Source organism: Micrasema longulum, unplaced genomic scaffold (assembly GCF_059751315.1).
Source record: "Micrasema longulum isolate JH-2025_06_02 unplaced genomic scaffold, ASM5975131v1 h1tg000379l, whole genome shotgun sequence".
NCBI classification, from domain to species: domain Eukaryota; kingdom Metazoa; phylum Arthropoda; class Insecta; order Trichoptera; family Brachycentridae; genus Micrasema; species Micrasema longulum.
The window spans coordinates 297,218-321,274 of NW_028277580.1; the positions used below are offsets into that span (position 1 = coordinate 297,218).

Sequence of the window (24,057 nt, forward strand, 5' to 3'; positions counted from 1 at the left end):
GGCTACTACATCGCGCCTCCAGCTGTTGCGTCTGATAGCTGAAAAAGGGGCAATGCATCAACAGGTGAGGGACATCTTGAGGAGTTTTACAGTCGCATGGGCAGCTGTCGATCTCGAAGAGCTTAAAGCGATGCAGGTAGCTCATGAACCCACCATGTCCCGTAAGAATCTGGGTGAGCTCGAAGCCAGTTTTCTGCATTCTCCTGAAATCTTAGGCATAGAAAACGGTAGGGAACAACATTTTTGTAATACTTCCGGTAGTTTCATTCAAATAACGATCGTTCTAAATTACGATCAAGGGCAACAACACGTTGCTCTCTTCAGAGTTATTTAACAACTATACATACATAATACAAAAAAGAAACCATGAACAGATTAGTGGGTGTCAATAAGTGTAGAGGAGGAGGGGGTAATTGTGTTTAAGGTAAGGTTAGACTTTATAGGAAAAATATAAAAAATAGGGATTTGACTTAATATTGACTGCATAATAAATGTAAACAACAAATGTCTCGAGCAAGTAGAAGAATTTGTGTACCTGGGAAGCATGTTTTCAAGAGATGGAAGAGTAGAAAAATATGTTGAAAGAAGAGTGAACGCGGGCAACAAAATGAACGGAGCACTAAGCACAGTAATTTCTAATAAAAATATGTCAATCGAAGCTAAACTGGCAGTGCACAATGGAGTTTTAGTCCCAACACTTGTGTATGGAAGTGAAACATGGAACTGACAGAGGAAGGATGAAAGCCGAGTGAACGCGGTTGAAATGCAATCTCTTAGACGAATTTGTGGGAAATCAATGTATGACAGGGTTACGAATGGTGAAATCAGGCGAAAGTGTAAATCTGAGTCAAGTATAATTGATAAGATTAAGAAAGGGTCTCTAAGATGGTTTGGTCACGTGAATGGATGACAAAAAAATGGTAAAACAAGTATATATGGCAAAAATAAATGGCAACGTGAGACGAGGACGACCAAGGAAGACGTGGCATGATCAGATAAACCAAAATCTTAAGTCTGGTCATATCAAAAGCAGACAGAACCGAAGGGCATGTATGACAAGATGTATGAATGTGGAAGAAGCTAGGAATGTATGCCAGGATGGACGTGTGTAGCGGTCGATTCTCTCATCCTACCCCTACGGGGAAATGGCGTGATGGTAGTAGTAGTTAATCGTTTATTGATGATATTTCAATTTTATTTTACGGGTTTTTTAATTTCTAGAATTTCCAAATTTTTGAGTGTATTTGTTTTGTTACTTAAATGTTATATTTCGATTTCATCTTCAAAATTGCAGGAGTGGTTATTTGTCAAAACATTGAAAGCATATCCTAAAAAATTGATTATGCTGAGACATCTCATGTGTTCTTTTATTTCTAATGTTCAACTGACAAGAACTGGGTTCAACCGCCTAGGGAGCTATGAGTATTAACATATTACAACAGAGATGGAGAACATTTTAGAGAAGTGAATATAGAAATCCATATATATGTTCTCCATTTCTGTTGTAATATGTTAAAATAACAGCTTCCTAGGGGGTAATCAGACGAATGTGTGGTAAAACTATGTGTGACTGGTGTGCAAATGTCAAGATTCGTGTATAGGGTAAGGCTGAGACAAGAATTATCGACAAAATTAAGGAAAGAGCGCTGGATTGGTTTGAACATGTAGAGCAAATAGACGGCAAAAAAACGGCAAAAATAATTAACGATGTGAATGTTAATGGAATTGTTTTAAAAGACTCAATGGATTAAGATAAAGTTCCAAAATAAATTCTATATCGGTATAGTTACAATATATTATATTATAGGAATAAACGAAGAGTGATATTTTAATGCAGAAATTTGGGAAAATTATTTACCGATTCCATCGTTTCCATGACTTCTTCGTTACTGGTATTTTTATTACTCATTAGTTACCTCGAAAAACTTTATTAAAAGGTCCTTCACACAAAAATAACTCAATGAAATAGACTATTATTTATAATTTAGAATTCCCATTCCTTCTTTTAAAAAAAAAAAAAAATATCAACGTATACGGCTAAAATGCTTTTTACAAAACTTCTATTATAAATACATTCGGTTTGATTGTTTTTCTTTTTAAATACAACATTACTTTTTGCCCAAAATTAGACCTCAAAATTATGTTATACATTCAGCAGATGTTTGAAATAATTTAAACATCCATTTAAATAGTAAAATATTTTTAAGTATTAACACTTTGTATCCCGGAGCCGTGTAAACACGTGATTATATAACCACGCGTTGTGTCCCGGTCCCGTGTTTTCACGGGGTTTACCAGCTGTCTAAAAACGTGCATTTTATTAACATCTAGTACTTTCTATTAGTACTTTTTTGCTGTAGGTAAACTATGAAAAAAAAGGAACCGGGACACAACGCGTGATTATAATAATCACGTGTTTACACGGCTCCGGCATACAAAGCACAAAAAAGGAGTGAGACCCTGTATATGTGCAAACATTGCAATGTGGCTCTCTATAAAGGCAAACGTTGGCAAAACTATCATGCAAAAATGACTTATTAAATTGTTTCAAATAAATATGAGAAGTTTCAATTGATTTAACTTAGTATTTTCATAATTATGACACTTTTAAGAAACCCTGCACAAAGCATGAAATTTCACAAAAATGGGCCGGGCACAGGGTTTCTATGTGTATTCGGCCGGTGCTCAAAGTGTTAATATTGCAAGAAAATCATAATGTTCCGTTTCAAATAGTATGAGTAAATTGTTTTGTATAAATACACTGAATTTTATAATACAGCTATTGGTTTCGAAGATGACGCGAAAGCGTTGAAAACGATAACTGATTTTTCTAAATTTGTGGATTTAAGTATCACTTATTTATTATTTCGATAATAAATTACACTGAGCTTCCATCAAGAATGTTTACTTACAAACTTGAATATTTTGGTAAAGCTATAGTTTTATTTTATCCTGTACTTACACTTCAATCAAATGGATAAGCTCGTAACATAATATTTCTTGATAAATCCATCGATCAAATAAAGATATGCATGGAAATACGAAGTTGATCGCATCGGCCATTTCTTGAGATGAAGTTTTCTTCGTCAGAAGTAAACCGATATAAATGTGTGTACTCTCACAATAAATATATACGGAGCGGTAGCCTTATCCCCGATAAGCAGGGGAGAACAGTAAATGTATTTGTACAAACATAGTTAATATAAGTCGCCATCTGTCGGGCTTCCCAAGATATACGCAATTGCAGAAGAAAATGCATCCTACCTTACAGACTCTACCTGATTCATTTTTTACCTGCAGTATGGAAAATATCGATTTTTCTCAGTGTCAAGGCGTGATGTACAAACCAGTTTATTAATTTACTGTCATTTTTGCACAATATGCATGTATTGGTAACCACAATTTGCATAATTGAGAGTTTGGGCGTATTGCTTTAAGCAAACTAATTTTATTTATTTAACTTTTGTACGCGTGCGGGCTCAATGCTAAATGGCATTTTCTTCTAATGAACTATAATAAACAAAAGGTCTTCTTCTACTTCTTCTGCTTTATCATTTAAGAGATCCTAAGATTTGTGTTACAGAAAACTAGTTATTTTCCTCAGATGATGAAGTCTAACGGTTCCTCCATATTTTGGGTGGTCTTCCAGGCGGACGCTGTCCAGAGGAGATTTCATTGCCTGCAGTGTACACAAGTCTATTGCAGCTCATTCTGTCTACATGTTCTATCCAGTAACTTCATCAGAATCTGTTTGATCGTACGATATCCTCTATTTCACACGTATATCTAATTTTAGTATAACGGATTAGGTCTCGAAGCGTTTTCCCAGTATGGACTTTACCACCTTCATTTCAGCAGTTCTGAGTATCCCTTTGGTAAGAAAAGTGTCAGCCAGCACTTCTACAGCATACGTCATGATGGGTCTCGCAAATGTTATTAGTATAGGTACGCATATCCTAACTTCTCCATATTAAATTCCTCAGACATTCCGATAGAGTTGATGCTTTGTTGACCTGTTCTCGGACTTCAGTGTACAAATCGATATGATTTGATATTTCTACTCCCAGATATCTGAAACTCATGACCTGTTTAACTGGCTTGTCATCAATAGTCCTTATAGGTTGTCCAGTTATGGTAAGACTTTTTATTTTGCTGACAAATTTTAACATGTTTAGCCTTTGTGATACTAGGTGGAATTTATACAGCATCCTTTGTGGGTTATCTTCATATTTGGCTATTATAGTTGCGTCACTTGCATAGCATGTCATATTAATCGTTTTATTATCCATTTCGTAACCCAGTCCCAAGCCTTTCAATTTTTCGACCAAAAAAATTGGCAATGAGATTCGAAAGTGTTGTAATCCAGCATCCCTGCTAAACATAATGATGGATCGATTGGACAGAAATTATTTTCTTTAAGATATAAGTATCGCAAAAATTGCTTTTGAACATTCTTTATTTCAAAAATATGGTTCGATTCAAAACGATCTTAAATTATAGAACCGTATTCTAGAATGCCGTGGACAAGCGTTTCATACTATGTATGTGCAAATTGCTGAGTAGTATTCAAATATCTAGAGTTTCAAATTACAAATCGATGCACCTGACTAGATTTTGCTATCACTCTTCAAAATTCGCTTTAAAAACAATACCAAGATCTTTGATTTGGTAATTGCGCAGTAGAAGTACTATTTTATTATGTTGTAAAGAAATAGAGATGTTTCTTTGGAGCACGTATACGAGGTAACGTAGCATTTTAAAATGCGAAATGGTAGTTTGTTGGATACAGACCAATACCATAAATTACTCAATTCGGTTTCGAGGATAGTTTTAGTTTTTCAGTTTAACTTAGTTTTTAGTTTAGTTTTTAACTTTTATTCAATGTAGGTATAATTTTCACGCTTATTTAAAGTCAATATATACACGAATAAATAAAACAACATAAAGAGATAGTAAAGTTTAGAAATAGTAACATTCTAAAAACAATAAAATAAACTATTATTCCGTGTCCGCTCCCTAGTTCGAGCATACGGTGTCCACATAGATCCTCTAAGCGTTTCTGCCAGCTGCCAGCTCCTATGCATCCTCTCAAGTCAGGTTCGCGTCCCGTAGTTCTGACACGAACTGCCAACAAACAGTCAGCAGTGGACGTCCGGGACGTCGAGAACATAATGCCTAGATAAGTAGGTAAGCGTGGTTAAGGCTCTCAGGAAGCATCCGCAGCACATAGCCAAGCCAACCGTATCGCCTCTGCTTAATGACAGTTATCACTAGAGTTTGCTGCGTCCGTTCTCTTTTTACTTCATTCCTCATAAAATCAAACCATCGCACACCCAAGATTCTTCTGAGACACATATTCTCAAACCTAGGATAGGTGTTATGCAGGGGTTATAGAGGCGGAATTTGGTTTTCTCTGAGTAAATATCTGATCTCCAGACAGCCTTCATGCTGTTGAATGTAGCGCCTGCTACTCCTAGCCGTACTTCCAGTTCTTTTTCAAAGCTGCCATTTTCCGTAACATATATTCTCAGGTATTTGAAACTCTCGACCTTTTCAATGATTTAGTTTTACAGATTCAGGGGATTTTGGGCATCAAAACATGAAGTGTTACACAGTACATAGGTTTTTGCAATATTGATTTTTAAACCCATGCATGTGGAGTACCTATTTAGGCTATCTACAGTGGCCTGAAGACCCGTGACTGAATCATATTAATTATAACCGCATCATCGACATACTCTAAGTCGCATAGTTTTTGGAAGGAGGAGATAGATATTCCTCGATTAAGTGGAATTGACTTCCTTAGGATGAAGTCAAATAAATTAACACAAATAAAATAATATCGTCAGTTCCATATACTGCTGTCTTCCATGTACTTATTCAGTCCATAATAGGTCATTTTAGAAATAGATCTTTTATGAAATAAAAAAAAATATTGTCCGTAATTTTTAGAAGCGTACGCAGTGCCCCTCAAAAGATGTGTTCAGCTTATTGGGCTTTAATTTTTGGATTAAAAATTTGTGTTTACTCAAGATCAGTTCTCAGCAGTCTCGGCACTTTTGATAGATTTGAAGTCCTCAGATGCGGTGTGCAGTAATTGGTTTCCAAGCTGCAAAAATAAAATAAAATGTCACACTGGAAGAAATAAATGTATGAGGTCTAATATGGCTTGTCTAGTTGGAATTCGTATTGTGTGTTTGTTCGCAATATTGCTGTCTCGGATTTCTATTTACTCAATGTGACATTCCTGGAAATAATATGTGTGGGTAAGTTCTTCAGTTTCTTGTCGTTTGGTCCTGGTCGGTGGCTTGGCAGCTCTGCACAAACTAACTGTACTGGCGAAACTGTCACGCGTCCGTCGATTCTCGGAATCCAGTGTCTTGGTCGGTCGGAGGTTTAACTAGAATAATGATCTAAACAAATTTTCGTTGTTAATTTATTTACTATACGGCACAAGTGCGTTTTACAATATAAAATAAAACATTATAATGAGTTCAATCATGCAGTATATAAAATAAAGCAACATTAAAACATGGATACTACACAAATACAAGAGTTACTAGATACTCCACCCTGATGCTGCAAAAACAATTAAGTTAGTACAATTTTCGGCCAAAGAGGATTGGCCTACTACTCGATTAAAGTGTACAATTTACTTGCATTGTCCATACGGACAATTAGTAAGTACTCACAATATAAAATTGATATTAAGAAATGGATAGTGGAGGTGAGTTGCACACGGATCGATGAGTGGATCAAGTCATATAGGTAAAAAAATATTATGAAGTTTTGTCTATATGAATTAGTATATTGAGTTTTTCTACTGACATTTCTTAGTGGAACTGCATTTTAATTATAATAATAAAAGTTCTTTATAGTTTTATTCCACTTTTATTTATAATTATTTTATATTTTTTTCACCAGTGACCGGGTTTCGTCGTGACCGACCAGTCTGACGATGTCAATCACGACGAAACCCGGTCACTGGTAAAAAAATTGTAAAATAATTATAAATAAAAGTGGAAAAAAACTATAAAGTATTTTTATTATTATAATCTATATGAATTTATTATGTTTTTGATGATTATTTTCGTTTATTTCGCTTATTATGTTTTACGATGATAAACAGTGTAATTACGTTTTTATATTATTATTATGCTTACTATACTAAATAACTAATTTTAGGCATGTTTCATTATATTTATAGTAAAATATTTCCCTCGGCACGGGACACCCCAGACATCATTCTGTCTAAAAAAAATATTACAAAATTGTAAAAATATAAAAAAATAGAATTTAAAAATAAATGCAACAAGTTAAGCAAATAAGCATATGTAGTCAGCAAACCAAATAAATATATTAAAAGTCATTTTATTTTGAACGTAAAATGACTTAACAGCAGATAAATACAATGCTATTATTATTAAAGCAAACATAAGAATATGTCTGTGTGCCCTACTTCAGGGTTCAAAATTAAATAAAATAAATTTTGTCAATTTCATATAACTTTCTCGAAGAGATTTTCCCTGCCACTTAAACATATTTATTTATTTTTAACGCTTGATAAATCCTTTTATTTCAAAACTTTGATAGCAAGACTGAAAGTACACAACACAAGTTGATTGTGTGTGTGTAATATTCTAGCGTATAATGCAGCAGACTCCTGCATTCCTTTCGTTGCATTCATACACGAAGACAATGAATTTTTTAGTGTCCAGCGAATTTGGAGCTTGTCAACCTGACCATATGGCCAGCGATGTACTCTTGCCATGTTTTTAGAAGCCTGCTATGCTCTAGACTCCCGAGATATAAAGCTCGTTTTAAATTGAAGACGTCGTTTTAAAAATGTCCAATGTCACAAACTAAAATCGTTCGAGAGAGAGTTTAAACAGAATACTACAAATCTAAATTTGTTGCAACAGAGAGGAAAACATTTTCAAGAAGGGAATATGAGAGTCTAGGCATTTACAACCCATGACAGGTCATGAGCCCTGTGGATGCCTAGACTTCTACATTCGTTTCTCTAAAATGTCCTTCATCTATTTTGTAAAATGTAGTTTTGATGAGTTTTTTCTTTTCTATCTTCGATTAATATGTTTTATTTTTCAAAGCAGTAAAAACAATATAATATACTATGTAATTTATATGAGTACAATATTATGTCTGTACTCTTTCATTTGATTTTCAATTAAAACTCATGTCTGAGCACCCGATGACAAACTATTATTTAATAGTTTATCGGGAAAATATATAATCAATACTTTGTTTTTTTGCATTATCGACAGAATCAAAAAAGGGGTGCTGCTTTGGTTTGTAGATGTTGAGTGAATGGACAGCGAAAGAACGACTTAAAAAATGTACGATGCGAATGTTAATGGATGCAGAAATTGAGAAAGACCGAGAAAGCCATGGCACGATCAAGTCCATCAAATACTTGAAGATGGGCATGTCAAGAGTAGGAATAATCATGCGTGCGTTCATGAAAAGACGTAGGAATGTAAAGGAAGCGAGGTCTGTATGCAAAGACAGAGTGATATGGCGTTCTATCCTCTCTGCTTATGGGGAAACGGCGTGATGGTTTGTTGTTGTTGTTTTCTTTTCATAACGTATTAATATTGTAATAATATATATTTAATTGAATAAAGACTCTATACTAAAAAATAAATAAATATATATCTTCTCTTTCCCACCTGCTGACAAGCATCTAAATTGGAGTTAAGTGGGTTCTTAGTCAGTGTAATAGGTAATTGTCATTTAATAAAATGTCAGCGGACATTTGTTGTTTTTTGACAATATTTGGACATTTGCTGTTTTTTGTGCAAATTATGATGAAATTATTATGTTATTAAATGAATGGTTTTTCAAAATCTTGTGTCTACCATAAATACGGAAAGCTTAACTTTTTTAAAAATATAAAGTAAACTCTGCTAAAAAAGCTTTCCAGAACACCTTTCGAACTGTCAACAAAGAGTGACAGAAGGTAAAAATGCTAATTAAGGGACATTTTCTGTTTTCAAATAAATTGATGTGGACAATTGCTGTTTCTAAAAAAAACATCACAATTTTAACGATGAATTGGTAGATATTATTTTTGAGAAATATTTGGCAACAAAAATTGTGTAGAAGACTATGTGGGCAGAGAATAAATAAAACAAATAATATCATTAAGGAAACTAAAGGTTTTAGAACGAGATTGAAGACATGGTTATTCAGAAGAATCCTACGCAAATAAACTTATATTTAATAATCGATTATGGGTTTAGAGTTTTGTATCTAAAAAACTACGTGGATTAAAAAAACGTATACAAAAAAAGCCACGCGTTTTTATTTTGTTATTTATAAAATATATACGGCTCAATTTATTTAATCTACTAGCGGACTCGACAGACGTTGTCCTGCCCGAACGTTGACGTGCCTGCTATTAGCTAGTTGAACAAACGTTGCTACGTAAATAAGGATTTTGTAATTTGTTTTGGACTTTTTTGAGCTATTTATATATTCGTAATAAGGGTTAGTTTTTTATTTCATCTCATCATGTGATTGGCTAAGAGTCCTCGTCGTGCTCAAATCAAAATCGTGCAAAAATTACTGCTTTAGTGCCATAATCAAGGGAGAAAATATGGTAATAATCAGACCGATTTTTACCCCAAAACTTCTAAAATTATGATACTTACTCATGCCTTAAGCGAATTTAGTCATTATTTAACCACCAGCCGGATTTTGTGTGAGCAAAAGAAACAAAAATAAAAATTAAAAGAAAGTGTCGCGAAAGCGCGCAAAAACTGTCCGAATTAAAGTAAAATGACTTTTTATTGATAAATAGGTACCTAGGTACTTGTTTATGGTTGATTTCCAAAACATAAAATAATTAATTTTCAAATATGGAATTCTTTTTGCAAATGTCAAACTCAGCTTGACAACTTTAAATAACTTTATTTATGAATGCGATTTTCAAAAAAATAATTTATATCAAGTTAATATTATTTTAGTTTTACCAAAAATCCAGTAAAAATAAATAAATGGGAAGGAAAATAAGGAAAGTAAAAAAAATAATCTGATTGTGATCCATAAAAAGCGAATGCTGTTTGTAAACATTCAAAAACCAATTTTTTTTAAACTCAAAAAAGCAACATCTTTCCATTTTTTTTGTAAATGCGTTCTCGTCGAATGCAACCTTGGTAGGTTGATGAAAAAAATATTCATGCTTAAATTTTTTTTAAATAGATTGGATTGAACACTTTAATATCTACAAACTCGCGCAGCGCAAAGATCTACATTTCGCCGAAAATCGCAAGTTAATCAGTTAAGCCTAAGAGGAGTTCAGTGACATCGGACGTACGGAAGAATTATATATATAAAGATAATATATAAGTTTATATGTTCCCAAAAACTAAACCAGAACGAGATCTCATGCGTACCCAGAAGCCGTACGAACGCAATTCAGAATTTACTTATTGAAACGGCAATTCGCTTGCTAATTACGGCTTTTGCATATCAAATGGACATATTTTTCTGTACATATCGCCAGTTTAGCAGCTATCTTCTTTCTTTTCATTGCGTTTTCACTTGTAATGTTATTCTATATTGATCATACAGGTTTTCATAGTCTACATCAGCGGTTCCTAAAAGGTCCATAGAACCCTGGGGTTCTGTAGAAGGGTTATATAGGTCCCGAGAGTTAGGGCGTATTTTCGTAGAAAACAGACAGTCGACGCCTTTAGCATTTTTATTGATAAAAAGCCTTACCTCTGAAAAACGCCGCCTGCACATACAGAATCTATTTGCAAATCAGACTAAACTATCGATATTAACTATGAAACAGAGTATGAGAGAAGATATAATTAATTTACCGTTCTCAAACAAAAATTCGAATCAGCTGGTTCAAACTTGAAGAGTCCACTTGAAGAGGAACCCTGCTGTAGTTGAGAAGACTATCATGGTTCTGCTTCCTTTTGTATCGACTTCCCGATTTAAGGCTATCTTTTCGACTACGTGACTGGATGCCGCTCCAGATCTCTACATTTAATGAGGAACTTCGAACCTACGGGAAATTGAATCTAAAAAATGTTTTCTTGTGCGCAATCAACCAATAATAGGAGTGCCGTGAAAAGATATCCAGTTTACTAAATGCAAACAGACCAATCGGCAGAACTGACATTTAATAAATGAATGAGAACCTCTGACGTCACATGCGGAGTAATTTCAGAAATACAAAACGACTTAAAAAAATAATTATTTGGCTTTGTTTAATAGTCCATTAAAAAACCTTTATTTTTTCGGAAACATTTAGATTACGTAGTATTATTATCGTTTTATTTAAACGTATTTTTTTTTTGTTTTTGTGTTGTGGTAAAAATTTTGTTTTATCACAAACGCATATTTTTATTTATTACTTTGATAGTTGTAATCTTTTTTAATTTTTACTCCTTTTATTTTAAATAATAACTCATGCTTATGATTTATTTTCCTTATTTTTGTATTTATTTTTATTAATGTAAAAAAATGGCTATCGCTCTAGTAAACTCACACATTATTTGCTTTATTTGGCGGCCTCCGTGGTGTAGTGGCTAAGGCACTTGACTCGCACATGAAAGGTTCCGGGTTCGATTCCTGGTGAGAACTGTTTTAGAGAGAGAAAATTTTTTCTCAAGCCTGGGTTTTCTTCTGAAATTAAAAAATATTTTTTTTTCTCACTCATTTAAAAAAAAAAAAATCATTCACGTAGGTACACACACATATTATTTACTTCATTTAATTATTTCGTTTTTTCATACTTTTTCCGTGTTTACATAATGTAAAAAGCCCTATGGACTTTTAAATAAAATACAACAACAACAAACCATCACGCCGTTTCCCCGTAAGGGTAGGCAGAGATGATAAAACGCCACAACACTCTATCTTTGCATACAGATCTCGCTTACACTACATTCATACATCTTATCATGCACGCGCGCCAATTATTCCGACTTTTGACATGTCCATCTTCAAGTATTTATTGGATTTGGTCATGCCATGTCTTTCTCGGTCTTTCTCTATTTCTGCATTCATCAACATTTGCATTGTAAATATTCTTAGCCGTTCTTTCGCTGTCCATTCGTTCTTCATGTCCAAACCAGCGCAGAGCTCCTTTCTTGATTTTGTTGATAATACTTGTCTCAGCATTACATAATATACGGATCTCAACATTTGTGCATCTATCGTACAAAGTTTTACCACACATTCTCCTGGGAGATCGCATTTCAACAGCATTTAGCCTACTTTCATCCCTGTTTTTCCAAGTCCATACTTCGCTCCCATACATCAGGGTCGGGACCAGGACTCCGTTGTGAACTGCTAATTTCACTAACACTTCAAAAATAAATAACCTATTATCCCTCTCCAAGCACAAAGTTGTCTCTTTTTTGGTGTTGAATTTCCTTTCGTTATTTTTTTTGTACTATTTATGTGTAGTTCTTTTGTAAAATATTTTATCTGTTATAAAACAAACCAAAAAATATTTCATAAAAAATGCCTACTGCAATTGGAGTATTCTTGCAGTGTCCTATGCACCGCTGGTTGCGAAAAGGGAAATTTTGATGATGATAATTGACATTTTGTTTTTTTACAAGCTGACTTATATACAATACTCATATAGAAAGAATAATGTTTATTCATTTGCTATGTTCGAATTAATGATACATTTCTGCAAGACAAAAAATAGTTTATGGCGCAGCCTTCAAAGGGTGGTTTTAACCTTTCCGTTTAAGGGGATTGCCTGTCAACTAACAAGGACCTTCTTACCATATTAGGATGTGAAAGAATCCTGCTGATGTTGGTCGAGAAAACAACATATCCTTACGCATCAGAGACCATTTCAAAGTTAGGTATTCAAAGCCGCAATGAAAGCCCAAAATAAACTTACGACTGTCACAAAAAATCGTTTGGCAAAATCCGACTAAATCATAACAAGGTATAAACGTTTTTTTTATTTTTGTTTTTATAAAAATATGATTAAAATACAATAATAATATAATAGATAGTTGCAAGACTCAAAATTATTTCAAACCTATAATTAACAATACGAGTATATATGTAATGTATCATAACTTATATTATGCGAAAATCAAAATTTGAAAACATAATTTTTTATAACATATTACAACACAGATAAAGAATATTTTTAGAGAAGATAATATAGAAGTCTAAGCATTTACAGGGCTTATTTATTTATTTTATAGAAACAAACAGTCGATAATGAGATAAGATAAAAGGATATGGTTTAAAGACAGACCAGCGAAGTTTCTAAATAAAAATTATACAAAAGCGTCTGTTTATATGTATTTGTATGAGAGTAAGTGTAGAAGTGTGTTTGTGTGTATTTGTGTAGGATTAAGTGTTCGGGTGTGTATAAGTGTGAGCATAATTAAATAGCAAATGGGATCGTATCGCAGCCAAAAAAATTAGTCTTAATTTATTTAAAAATAAATTAAGGGGCGTGTTAAATATATCAATAGATGAGAAAAAGCATTATAGTTACAGCAAGAACGATAGAAGAAAGAGTTTTGTGCATAGTTTGTGTTACAGATTGGCAGATAGAATAAATATGACGAGTCATTGGTTGGTTTAACTGATTAACCTTCAATTCTTTCATCTGTTGATGTTTGTGAAGTCAAAGAGCTGAAATTGTTGATAAATCCACCTGGTTCATTAAGAAGTATAGAAATTAAAAATAATAAAATATCAGGCGTTGCCTAGTGTGTAGGTGAAATAATTCAGTCAGATGAATCTCATCCGCATAAATAAGGGTTTCAGCCCTTTCACTTCACAAACATCAATAGTTGAAATGATTGAAGGAATATATATGCTCAAGTATGGGCAAAATGGTGAATGCTATACAGTGTGTAAAGTGGCTACCTAAACCAGCTAATGACAGGTCATAAGCCCTGTGGATGCCTAAACTTATATATTACCTTTTCTAAAATATATCTGTTATAGTACGTTAATATTAACAGCTCCCCAGGGAGTTGAATCTAGTCCATGAAAACAAAAAAAATGACAAACTAACAATATTGTTGCCAAAAAATTAAATATTTGTTCATGTATCCTTTTCAATTTAAAATAGAAATAAAAATGAAAAACCGGATTTGTAATTAAACTATCATTACTCTCACACAACGTTGATGCCTGCTTTATGTGGCTTATTTACTTTTGAATTTATTGTTATTCAGGTTGAATATTATATCACTCACATTGGCTCAAATAATGATAATATTCAAATTGCAAATTCTATGTATGCATGATTTTTTTCTGCATTAGTGTTTACGTCACCACAGTAAAATTTAATGTGACAGGTACGCTCAAATGGGACATGAAAATTAATTCAACAGAGTTAATTTAAGCGGTCTGTAATGGCATTTAAAAGCTTGAATAAAAAAAAAATTGTCAGTCAAACATTGTCTATTATTCAAGGAGTCTATTTTAAAATATCTTTTCGCTTCGTTGTAATGATTAAATTGGTGATTGTTTCTGTCAGCCTCGTGGTGTAATGTTCAGCGCGTTAGTCTACCAGGCAAGAAGTCTCGGGTTCGATTCCTGACATGGTTGATGTGAAATATTTATTTAAAAGGGTGTTTTCACACTTGAATATTTCATAGTACCTGGACTGGTACCTAAAGCATAAGACTGACCATCATACCTTCATGTAACAAAAAATGATCAAGAAACGCTGCGATTGGTGTAACAATGCAGTGCCCTATGCACCATCAGGTGCGGAAAGGGAATGATAATGATGATGAATTGTTTCTGTACGATAGACATATGTATAATTTATTTTGGATTTTTTTTTTATATTGGTGACTTTCATATGATAGGGACCAAATTAAAGTTGCATGTTTAAACCGGCTTCTAGCAAATGCGTTTTACATTTTTTTTAGGGTATTTACATCTTTAAATAGCTTCGCGAAAGACTAGTGAAAATCCCTAACATTTTTAAAGCATTACCTTTAGTATGAACAACAATATTTTGAGTTTGTCTAAATTTTTGTAGACAAGGACTGGATTCAACTCCCTGGGGAGCTCTTTATATTAACATATTAAAACACGATAAAGAACAATTTAGAGAAGATACTACATAAGTCTAAAAGGCATAAATAGCATAAATAGCAATAGGTATTAACAAAGGTTTCAGCTCTTTATACACATCGACAAATGAAATAATTCAAGAAATATAGATGTTCAAATACGGGCAGAATGGTGAATGTTACACAACGTGTAAAGTGGCCACTTAAACCAGCCAATGATAGGTCATAAGCCCTGTAGATGCCTAGACTTCCATAGTATCTTCTTTAAAATGTTCTTCATCTCTGTTGTAATATGTTACCTTTAATATGGCTGACATGTTATATGTGTTCATGTCTACTATTTAAAAAAGCACCGAGGTCCTGAATTATTTGAACATTCTTGTATTTCGATCATCTGTTACATGAAAGCAAGGTTATCAGTCCTATTTTTCAAGTGCTAGCAATGAAATATTGCAATTAAAACTACTTTTAAAATCAATACTTCACGTATACCTTGCCTGCAATCGAACCGGAGACCTCAATAACGGTAGGCGAATGAAGCAACCACGAACGAGGCAGACTTATCTCCACTCGATTTCTTTATCCAGGATTTTTACCTGAGAGCAGCCATCGAGTCGAAAACACTCATCCATTGTTTTAATTCAACACAGAACTGTATATGCCTGGACACAAAGATTATTTATATAATAACACAAAATTATATAACTAGGAAATTTTCAAAAAATATACACAAAAAATGCTTTTGTTCAAGAGAATAAACAGATATATAAAAAAAGGGAAAATAGGAAACAATATTCTTTCCAATAAAATATCAAATAAAACTTTGTCATCTCAAGTTTAATATTGTAAACACATATAAAATAATGAACACGTATTTTTTATTTTTCAATTTATTAATTAATATGCTTACATCAAATGATTAAAAAAATTTTTTCAACTACAATCTACTTTTTATATTTAGTTAATCTTAAGACTATATATTTTTTTTAAAGTATCTCTTGTGCTTAAAGAGGCTTACGATGTTTAGGTTATTTGGTAGATTTAAAGTTATATTATTTTAAATAATTAAAAAAAGAGTATAACTTATGTTACAAATATACATTCACACATACAAATAGATATTCACACATATATATGATGCATTAACACATTTTTTTTTAGTTTTATTCAGAAAAAAAATGACGAAATACAAATATTAAAAAAAAAATTAATTAAACACATTAATTTATATTTACGTGAGAGTAGCTACCGAGATTAAAACACTCATATATTCGGATTATATTTTTTACACAAAGCTTTGTGAACATTTGCAGTAAATACGTTACTTTTTTTCAGTGGTTTCCTTTTAAAATCTACATTAAAATAAAAATCACTGCATTTATTATTTATTAGGTAATGTTAAATGCTATTTATTATCTTGAATTACCCTCATACATAAATTTACTCTGAAATTGAAAGGTTTCAGAGTAAATTGTCGAGAATACTGTTTGTCAGGTCACAATGAGGACATAATTTTATGTTCAAAATATACACGCATTCAATTTTAATTGAAATTGTTTTGATGTAGGATTTCTGGAAAAAAACGTTGGGGCATAACAATGAATAAGGTAGTTTATTGATAAAACAAACATACCAACAAACAATCGCACCGTTTCCCCCTAAGAGTAGGCAGAAAGGATAGATTTCCTGTACATTTATATATCTTCTCATACGTGCCCGCCAATTCTTACGAATTTTGAAAGGTCCATATTTAAGTGTTTGTTGGATTTGGTCATGCCATTTCTTTTTCAGTCTTCTTCAATTTCTGCATCCATTAATATTCAGCATCGTAAATCTTTTAAGCCAATCTTTCCCTGTCCCTTCGGTCTACGTGTCTAAGCCAACGCAGCAACTCCTTTCTTGATATTGTCGATAATGCTTATCTCAGCTTTACGTAATGTATGTATCTCAACATGTAAATTAAAAGTGTTGTTTAATACATTTTTAACCTTTCCTTTCTGTCCTAAAAACATCCGCGCGTTACGGTGCTGTGTAGTCACTACACATGCAAAAAATGAGAGATTTTAAATCGTAAAAGTGTAATATTCATCGGTAATTGTTTTAATTATTTATAGTTAAAGTCAAAAGTGATGATTTTTAAAAATTGAATAGCTAAAAACATTAACTCCTGCTCTCAGTGCGCGCAAAAGAACCGCCCCCAACGAAAGTTGGGCAGCTACTATATACAGCTACCCGTATTATCTAGAGTAAGACGAAAAAAGTATGCGAGACAATTACATATTAGGATTACTCTTTTACTACGAACGCAACATGCGACACATTGGTAAACTTTCTATTGTATTGGTGATATCTCTGATTTTTGATAAAACGCTTTTTATGTTCCCAATAAGCATGAATTATTTAATAAAAAAAAAACATTTTTACCAATACGTAAATGTATAACGAAGAAGTACCGAAAATTTCAACCCATAACTTTTTATATTTATAGAAATATTAAAGTTATTAGATGCAATATGTACTAGCTACACATTACCGGGAAGGGAAGAGTAAATTATTCTTGAGTAAAATAAATAAATAAGGTATCAAATAAAAATAAATATACTGTCAATTAAAATCCTAAAAAGCATTTCCACTATCTGTGCGTATCAATAAGTTAAAAAAAAAACAATCGCTAAAATGAGATTTAAAAAGTCTAGAACTTTCCCTTACAAATTAGTTTTTAAAGAACTAGATGTACCCTCAATTTATGCCATCTTTGCAAAAAAATCTATTCTACAATATCTGAAAGAAATAAACCCACTCATTTACCAAATTTTCTGAATGTTAGATTTCTAAATAATTTAATTTTGCATAGATGCAATGCATCTGCAACTTAAAATCATTATTCGTATATGGGAAAACAATCTTAATAAAAATTAATACTTAATTTTAAAAGATTTTAATCGACATTGAAACATAACACACGATTTACTCTGTCCTGAACTTCATTTAGTAGAAAATAATGTTTCTTTTAGAATATAATATAAGGAACTTGTTTGGAAAATAAAAAAATAATGTTAAATGAACCCCCTCTCTAAATATGAGTCTTCACTCTGTTAGAGAGGTTGAAACGTTGTTTTATTTTATTTTTATTTATTTATCAATTTACACACCCTGCGGGCTTTTACACATATTAGAAATTATATTCAAGTGCAGCAGTGAAACAAAAGTATGTAAATTTAGTTAAAATTAAAGATAACATAAGAAAAACTAAAAGATACAATAATAAGTAAAAATAAGGAAATGTACCAACATAGGTATAGGGTACATAGAAAAATATTTAATAAATTTACATATTAAAACATACACACATACATATGCATACATATGTATAAGTTTGTACATTATTATAGAGATACATGAGAAAAAAAAGTAAATAAAGAACAATATTAAGAAATTTTACACAAATTAATTTATAACCTTTTGAATAATTCAAAAAATAACATTAGCTGCCGAGTATTTCGAACAGGTATTTTTAAGCAATACGCTTGACTCACGCATGGAAGGTTCTAGGTTCGATTTTTGTTGAGAACTTAAAAATTGAATGTGGTTTTTCTCAAGCTTGGGTGATCTGTGCTGTAATTCACTACTGTGATTGGGCTTCCTGGCCAGTTGTGGTCCAAAAAAAACCGTATGTCATTTTATTATTCGTAATAAATAGATGATAGAAAAGAAAAGATATTTAAAAAATAAAAATTCTCATCATATATTTTTTAGTGGCCCAATTACAGTGGTGAATTACACTACATAACACCTAGTCTTGAGAAAAATAACATTAAATTTTTGTGTTCTCACCGGGAATCGAACCCGGAACTTTCCGTGTATGAGTCAAGCGTCTTGACCATTACACTACGGAGGCCACCACATCAATGTAGAGATACTAGTTTATTATGAAGAATACGTCTTATATCTAGGAAAGTCTGAATCTGAGTAATGAATCTGAATAATTTACCTTCGGCCAATTGCTACGTTACACTGGCTCCGCCCACTTCCACGTCACATGGCTACCCTTATAGCGACATTTAGCGTCAACTTTACATTTTTTATCTTGTAAGGCAATTTTAATCAATAAATAATATATATGAATATTTATGAATGATTAATATATATATATATTCCCACACGTGAATGATTAATATATATATATATATATTTATATATATATATATATTAATAATTCACGTGTGGGTGCTTACACAAGTGAAAATTTTAAGTTAACTTGGTTCACCAATAAGAACAAAACCATTTACATAGAGTTATTAAACTTTCAAACACACTGTACGACGTACTCCGTTCTCTATCACCCTGGCCATTACTGGAATAAAATAAGTAGCATAAGAAAGAACCTAGGTCTCTTACCCACTTAAATTCGTTGAATAATGTACGATTCTAAGCGGCGGCATAATAGCGCCCGCTTCTGTATAAGGGCTTAGAATGTGACTGCTGACTCGGACAAAACATCATTGTCTACACTTTATTAGGACAGAGGGGCATGCTTTTATTGTGGAGTCCAATAAATTAGCATTTGGAAGGGTACCATCGACTTTCGTCTGTCTTAAAACCTGTCGGTTAGTCTTTCGAAGCGAGTAGTATGGCTATGGTATGTACTAACAGGTTACATTATAAAAAAATGCGGCCCTATGGGTCTAAGTTAATCGGCCCTCCGGGCCTCTCATTTACATATATATATTTTTTCTATTATATAGACGTGTCCACCTCCTGTTATAATTATCAGTGTGTTTGGCCACAATGCACAATGTTTGAGTTTCAATTTGAAACCATATGCCGATTTGAAACTGCATGATTTTAGTAGGCAAACCTTACATGCACTAGTTATAGTTTGTGAAAATGTTTGATATTGTGGGAGAAATACTTTAAAAAAGAGGGAGGGGATGAAAGAAGGGGGGGTGATTTAATTAGTTTGCAAGGTGATTATTACAATGAAACATTGTAAAATGGGCTATATTTAAGGCTTTAACTTTAATCATCGCAAGAAAGGTTTATCTGCTAAAAGCATGTGGTTTCAAATCGGCATGTTAGTTTTATATTTTTGTGCAACAACTATAGTGAAGGTGTATAATGGGTTTTGCATGTTAGTTGAATTGGTATCCTGACGAAGAGACGGATACGTCTCGAAACCGGTAAAGATGGGAAAGTCGGAAAGTGGTTATATAACTGCATATGCAGTAATTTAAAAAAATGTAGTTAAATAGTTGACCACAAAGATAATGTTAACACATTACAACAGAAATGGATATCATTTTAGAGAAAGAAATTTGGAAGTCTAGGCATTTACAGAGCTTATGACCTGTCATCGACTGATTTAAGTGGCCACTTTACCCACTGTGTAACATTCACCATCTTGCCTATGTTTGAACATCCATATTATATAAACCAGCCAATGACAGGTCATAAGCCCCGTAAATGACTAGACTTTCACATTTCCTTCTTTAAAATGTTCTCCATCCCCGTTGTAGTTTTTAAACTTAATGACTCCCTAAGGGGTTAAATTTAGTCTTTTGTGTACAAACATTTGGACCAATTCAAATTATTGTAAAAAAGTTGATGTTTTAAATAATTTTAATATTAAAATACTCACGTTGATTTTTAACGATAAAGATATTTTAAAAACCCCATTACATATAACGGTAATTGATTTAATTTTAATTGTTTCAGTATGCGCGGCTACTGTCTGCTTCTCATCTTGGCCACCAGCACGTCTCCAGCCATCCAGGGTGCTCCGAGGCACGAGAGAGGCCTGCTGCAGAACCGTTCCCAAAGTATGGAGCAGGCTGAGCCAGGGGAACACGAGGACTCCGGGGGATGGAGGTGTCCGCAGTTTGAGGACCATCCAGCAGTGGAGTGTTCGTGTGATCTGCCTCATACCCTGAGGTGCACTGGGGACAGATCGGCTATGCAGGTAAAATACAGTTATTTTTATAATTAAGAGAAATTTGAAATTTCAGTTCGCATGTTTCAAAACTCTTAATAATTTGTATTTTATTTATTATATTTTTATCTTTGCATTTTACAAGAGGTTTTCATTAGTTACAATTACAAAAAAAGACTATTACATTAACAACAAAAAATCCCACAAATTCCTGGCCTGTGTGTGGGGTAAACATTTTATTTGAAATTGAAATAAAGCCTTCTGGAAGATTACGAAAGATATCAAAAAGTTTTAAAATGAGTGAATATTAAAACACAATTTTTTTGTCGCTAAAAATGAGAACATTTTAGTATAGTAGAGATTAGTAGAGTATTTTTTTCATTAAAAAACTACGCTTTTTAAATCGGTTTTTTTAATCCATAATTTAAACAAAAAATTTAATCGAAACCAAATCAAATAATTAATCTCTATCATATTATCCTTATGAAATGCATTGAACTGTTTTGGAGCTATGAAAAATGAGTGTCTTTGTCCGAGCCTGGATTTTCAATAAGAAATTTCAATTAATCTATTCAATCTTTGACTAGATCTATTAGAATTTCAGACAATAATGTTCAGACATTGCTGGCAAAAAAATTTTCGTTTCTTCAAAAATTCAGCTTCCCGAAATAATTGGTTGGAGGGTAAAGTTAAATTTTAATAATTAGTTTTTGTACGGTTTCTAAAGGCTTATTATGTTCATTATGTGTTCCTCCCGATCTAATTATTCCATAATAAAGATAACAATGTTCAAGAGCATGATAAACCATTTTGATAGTGTTTGGATAAACATGACTAGTTATCGGTTTGAAAACATAGGTCAAATATCTCGATTTGTTAACATTTTTTGACAGTCTGGTATTCTATAGGTTAGAAATAAATAGTATCACGTAGGTTTGGCTACAAATAAACTTTTATGAAAATACTTTGTAATTTATTTTATTACTCGGCCGACGTAAGGCTATCATAATTATGGCCACAAATTTATATTAATTATCGAAGAAAGCAAAAGGCAAATAATATCAAAACTTTTTATAACTCATTAATTTATATTATAAACATCGATCCTTTAATCATAAACACAAACACTTTATAATGTTTTGATTTTGAATAAAATCAGTAGTACAATTATCGTCGCCTTTTATGCAAAAACCACTAAGGATATAAAAGAATATGCCATTCAAAGCGTAAAAATATATTTTTTTACATGCAAAAGTTACTAAAGGTACTAAGATAAAAGTTGTGTAACACAATATTATATGTTTTTAGTTAAAAACAGTGTTGTATGAACGGTTCAATACTCGTAAAACCTTAACAAGCATAAATCACTAAAGGCAGATATAATTTATTGACAGTTTAGGCAGAGTTTAACCATTTTTAATGTTTGATAGTTTTCTTCCTAAAAACAACGTTTTGTTTGTGTTTAGGTATTTAAATAATAAAACAATAAACAAATTTAAAAAAAATTCTGTACACGAAACATATTTTTAACCACTATATTAAATAATTAATTGTAATATTTCTTTCCTCTCACAATTTTTTTTGGCTTGCGTTGTCCGGATTATAAACAAACGAAAGTCACCTAACCAAATTTTAACAACCTTGCCTCATTAAAAAAACCTTCTTGGCATATGAAAATGTATCAGAAAAAAAAGTTACCAAAAGAATTTATGAAAGACATGAAATAATTCAGTTGGGTACAAAGAATTACCAAAATCCAAACATTTTATTTTTCCTTTGTCTCCAAACTTTCAAATTGTGATTTCTCAAAATTATATTTTTTAGGTTAGTGACTTTTGCCGAAACGGCGACAATATGTTTTGAAGTAAACAAGAAAATAAAACCTTTTACTTCATAAGCAAAGTAAAACAATGCAACTCCCATAAAAATAATTATAATATGTAGAGATTTTAAGTTTTGAGAGTCCTTGAGAAGAATATTAGGTATAAGGTGGTTCGATTTTATAACTAACATTGAAGTCCGAGAACGAACGCAGCAGCCTCCTATAACGAGCGTCTTGAGGATGCGGCGGTGAACCTGGCTAGGACACGTGCATGCCTCAGGAGAACCTAAACCCAAGTCGCCTCTTCTTTAAACCTGCGGGATCACGCCGTCCTAGAAGGCCGTCGATAACGATCTCTTGACTTTATTCGGGGGAACTAAGAGGCGCTGGATTGACGTGGAAAGAGGAGAAAATGCTGGCTGGCCATACGGTATCCTGGAGGCAAATGGTGATGTCCACATGCTCCACTTAGGAGGGGGTGTGGAAAAGAAGAAGAGATTTTTTAACATTTTGATTCTTTTGTTTTATTTATTTTATGATAAATATTTTCTCAAAAGGTTAAAATCATTGATTACAAAAATGGTTAGTTGAATTTATAAATTTATTTATAAACAATTGGTCAAACGGCCAACTGTGAAACTGGCATAGTGGGTTTGAATCCTGCCAGTTGCAAGGGTAAAAAATCCAACAACAATAAATTAGTCCGGGTATTGTGGTATTTATTATTTCTTTTCTTATTATTTTTTTCCTACAAGCTGAGAAGCCTCTAAAATAAAAGCTAAGCGGGCTATTTCTTTTTTTTAATGGATGAAAAGTTCATTATTTTGGCTATGTTTGAACATTCGTATTTCTTTTATTCTTCCACAAGTTAAAAAAGCTGAAACTATTAATATTTTTGAGAGATTCATCTTATTCAATTATTCCAGATACAAGGCAAAGCCTTGAAAAAATTGGCATTTTTTATACTTCTTGGACCAGTTAGTTTATTGACAATATTTTGTAAACTAGCCGATGACTTGTCATAAGCTCTTCAAATGCCTAGACTTCCATATTTTCTCCTCTAAAAAGTTATCCATCTCTGTTGTAATTTGTTATTCTCAATAACTCCCCAGGGGGTTGAATCCAGTTCTATCTTTACAAAAATTTGGACGAACGCTAAATTTTTAATATTATAAATATTAAATGGATTGCGACAAAAAGGATGACAATAGTGATAATGACCATGGTGATGAGCTTATGGTGTAAAT

General features: G+C 32.6%; 1 protein-coding gene across 1 annotated transcript in view; it reads left to right on the forward strand.

Annotated features, from left to right (window-relative positions):
• Positions 1-24,057, forward strand: part of Lrt (Leucine-rich tendon-specific protein) — a 280,436-nt gene that overhangs the window by 216,014 nt on the left and 40,365 nt on the right. Inside the window, exon 3 of the mRNA XM_088225666.1 lies at positions 20,775-21,018. Within this exon, the coding sequence (XP_088081792.1) occupies positions 20,776-21,018 (243 nt within the window). The 5' untranslated portion in view covers position 20,775. The remainder of the gene's footprint in view (positions 1-20,774; positions 21,019-24,057) is intronic.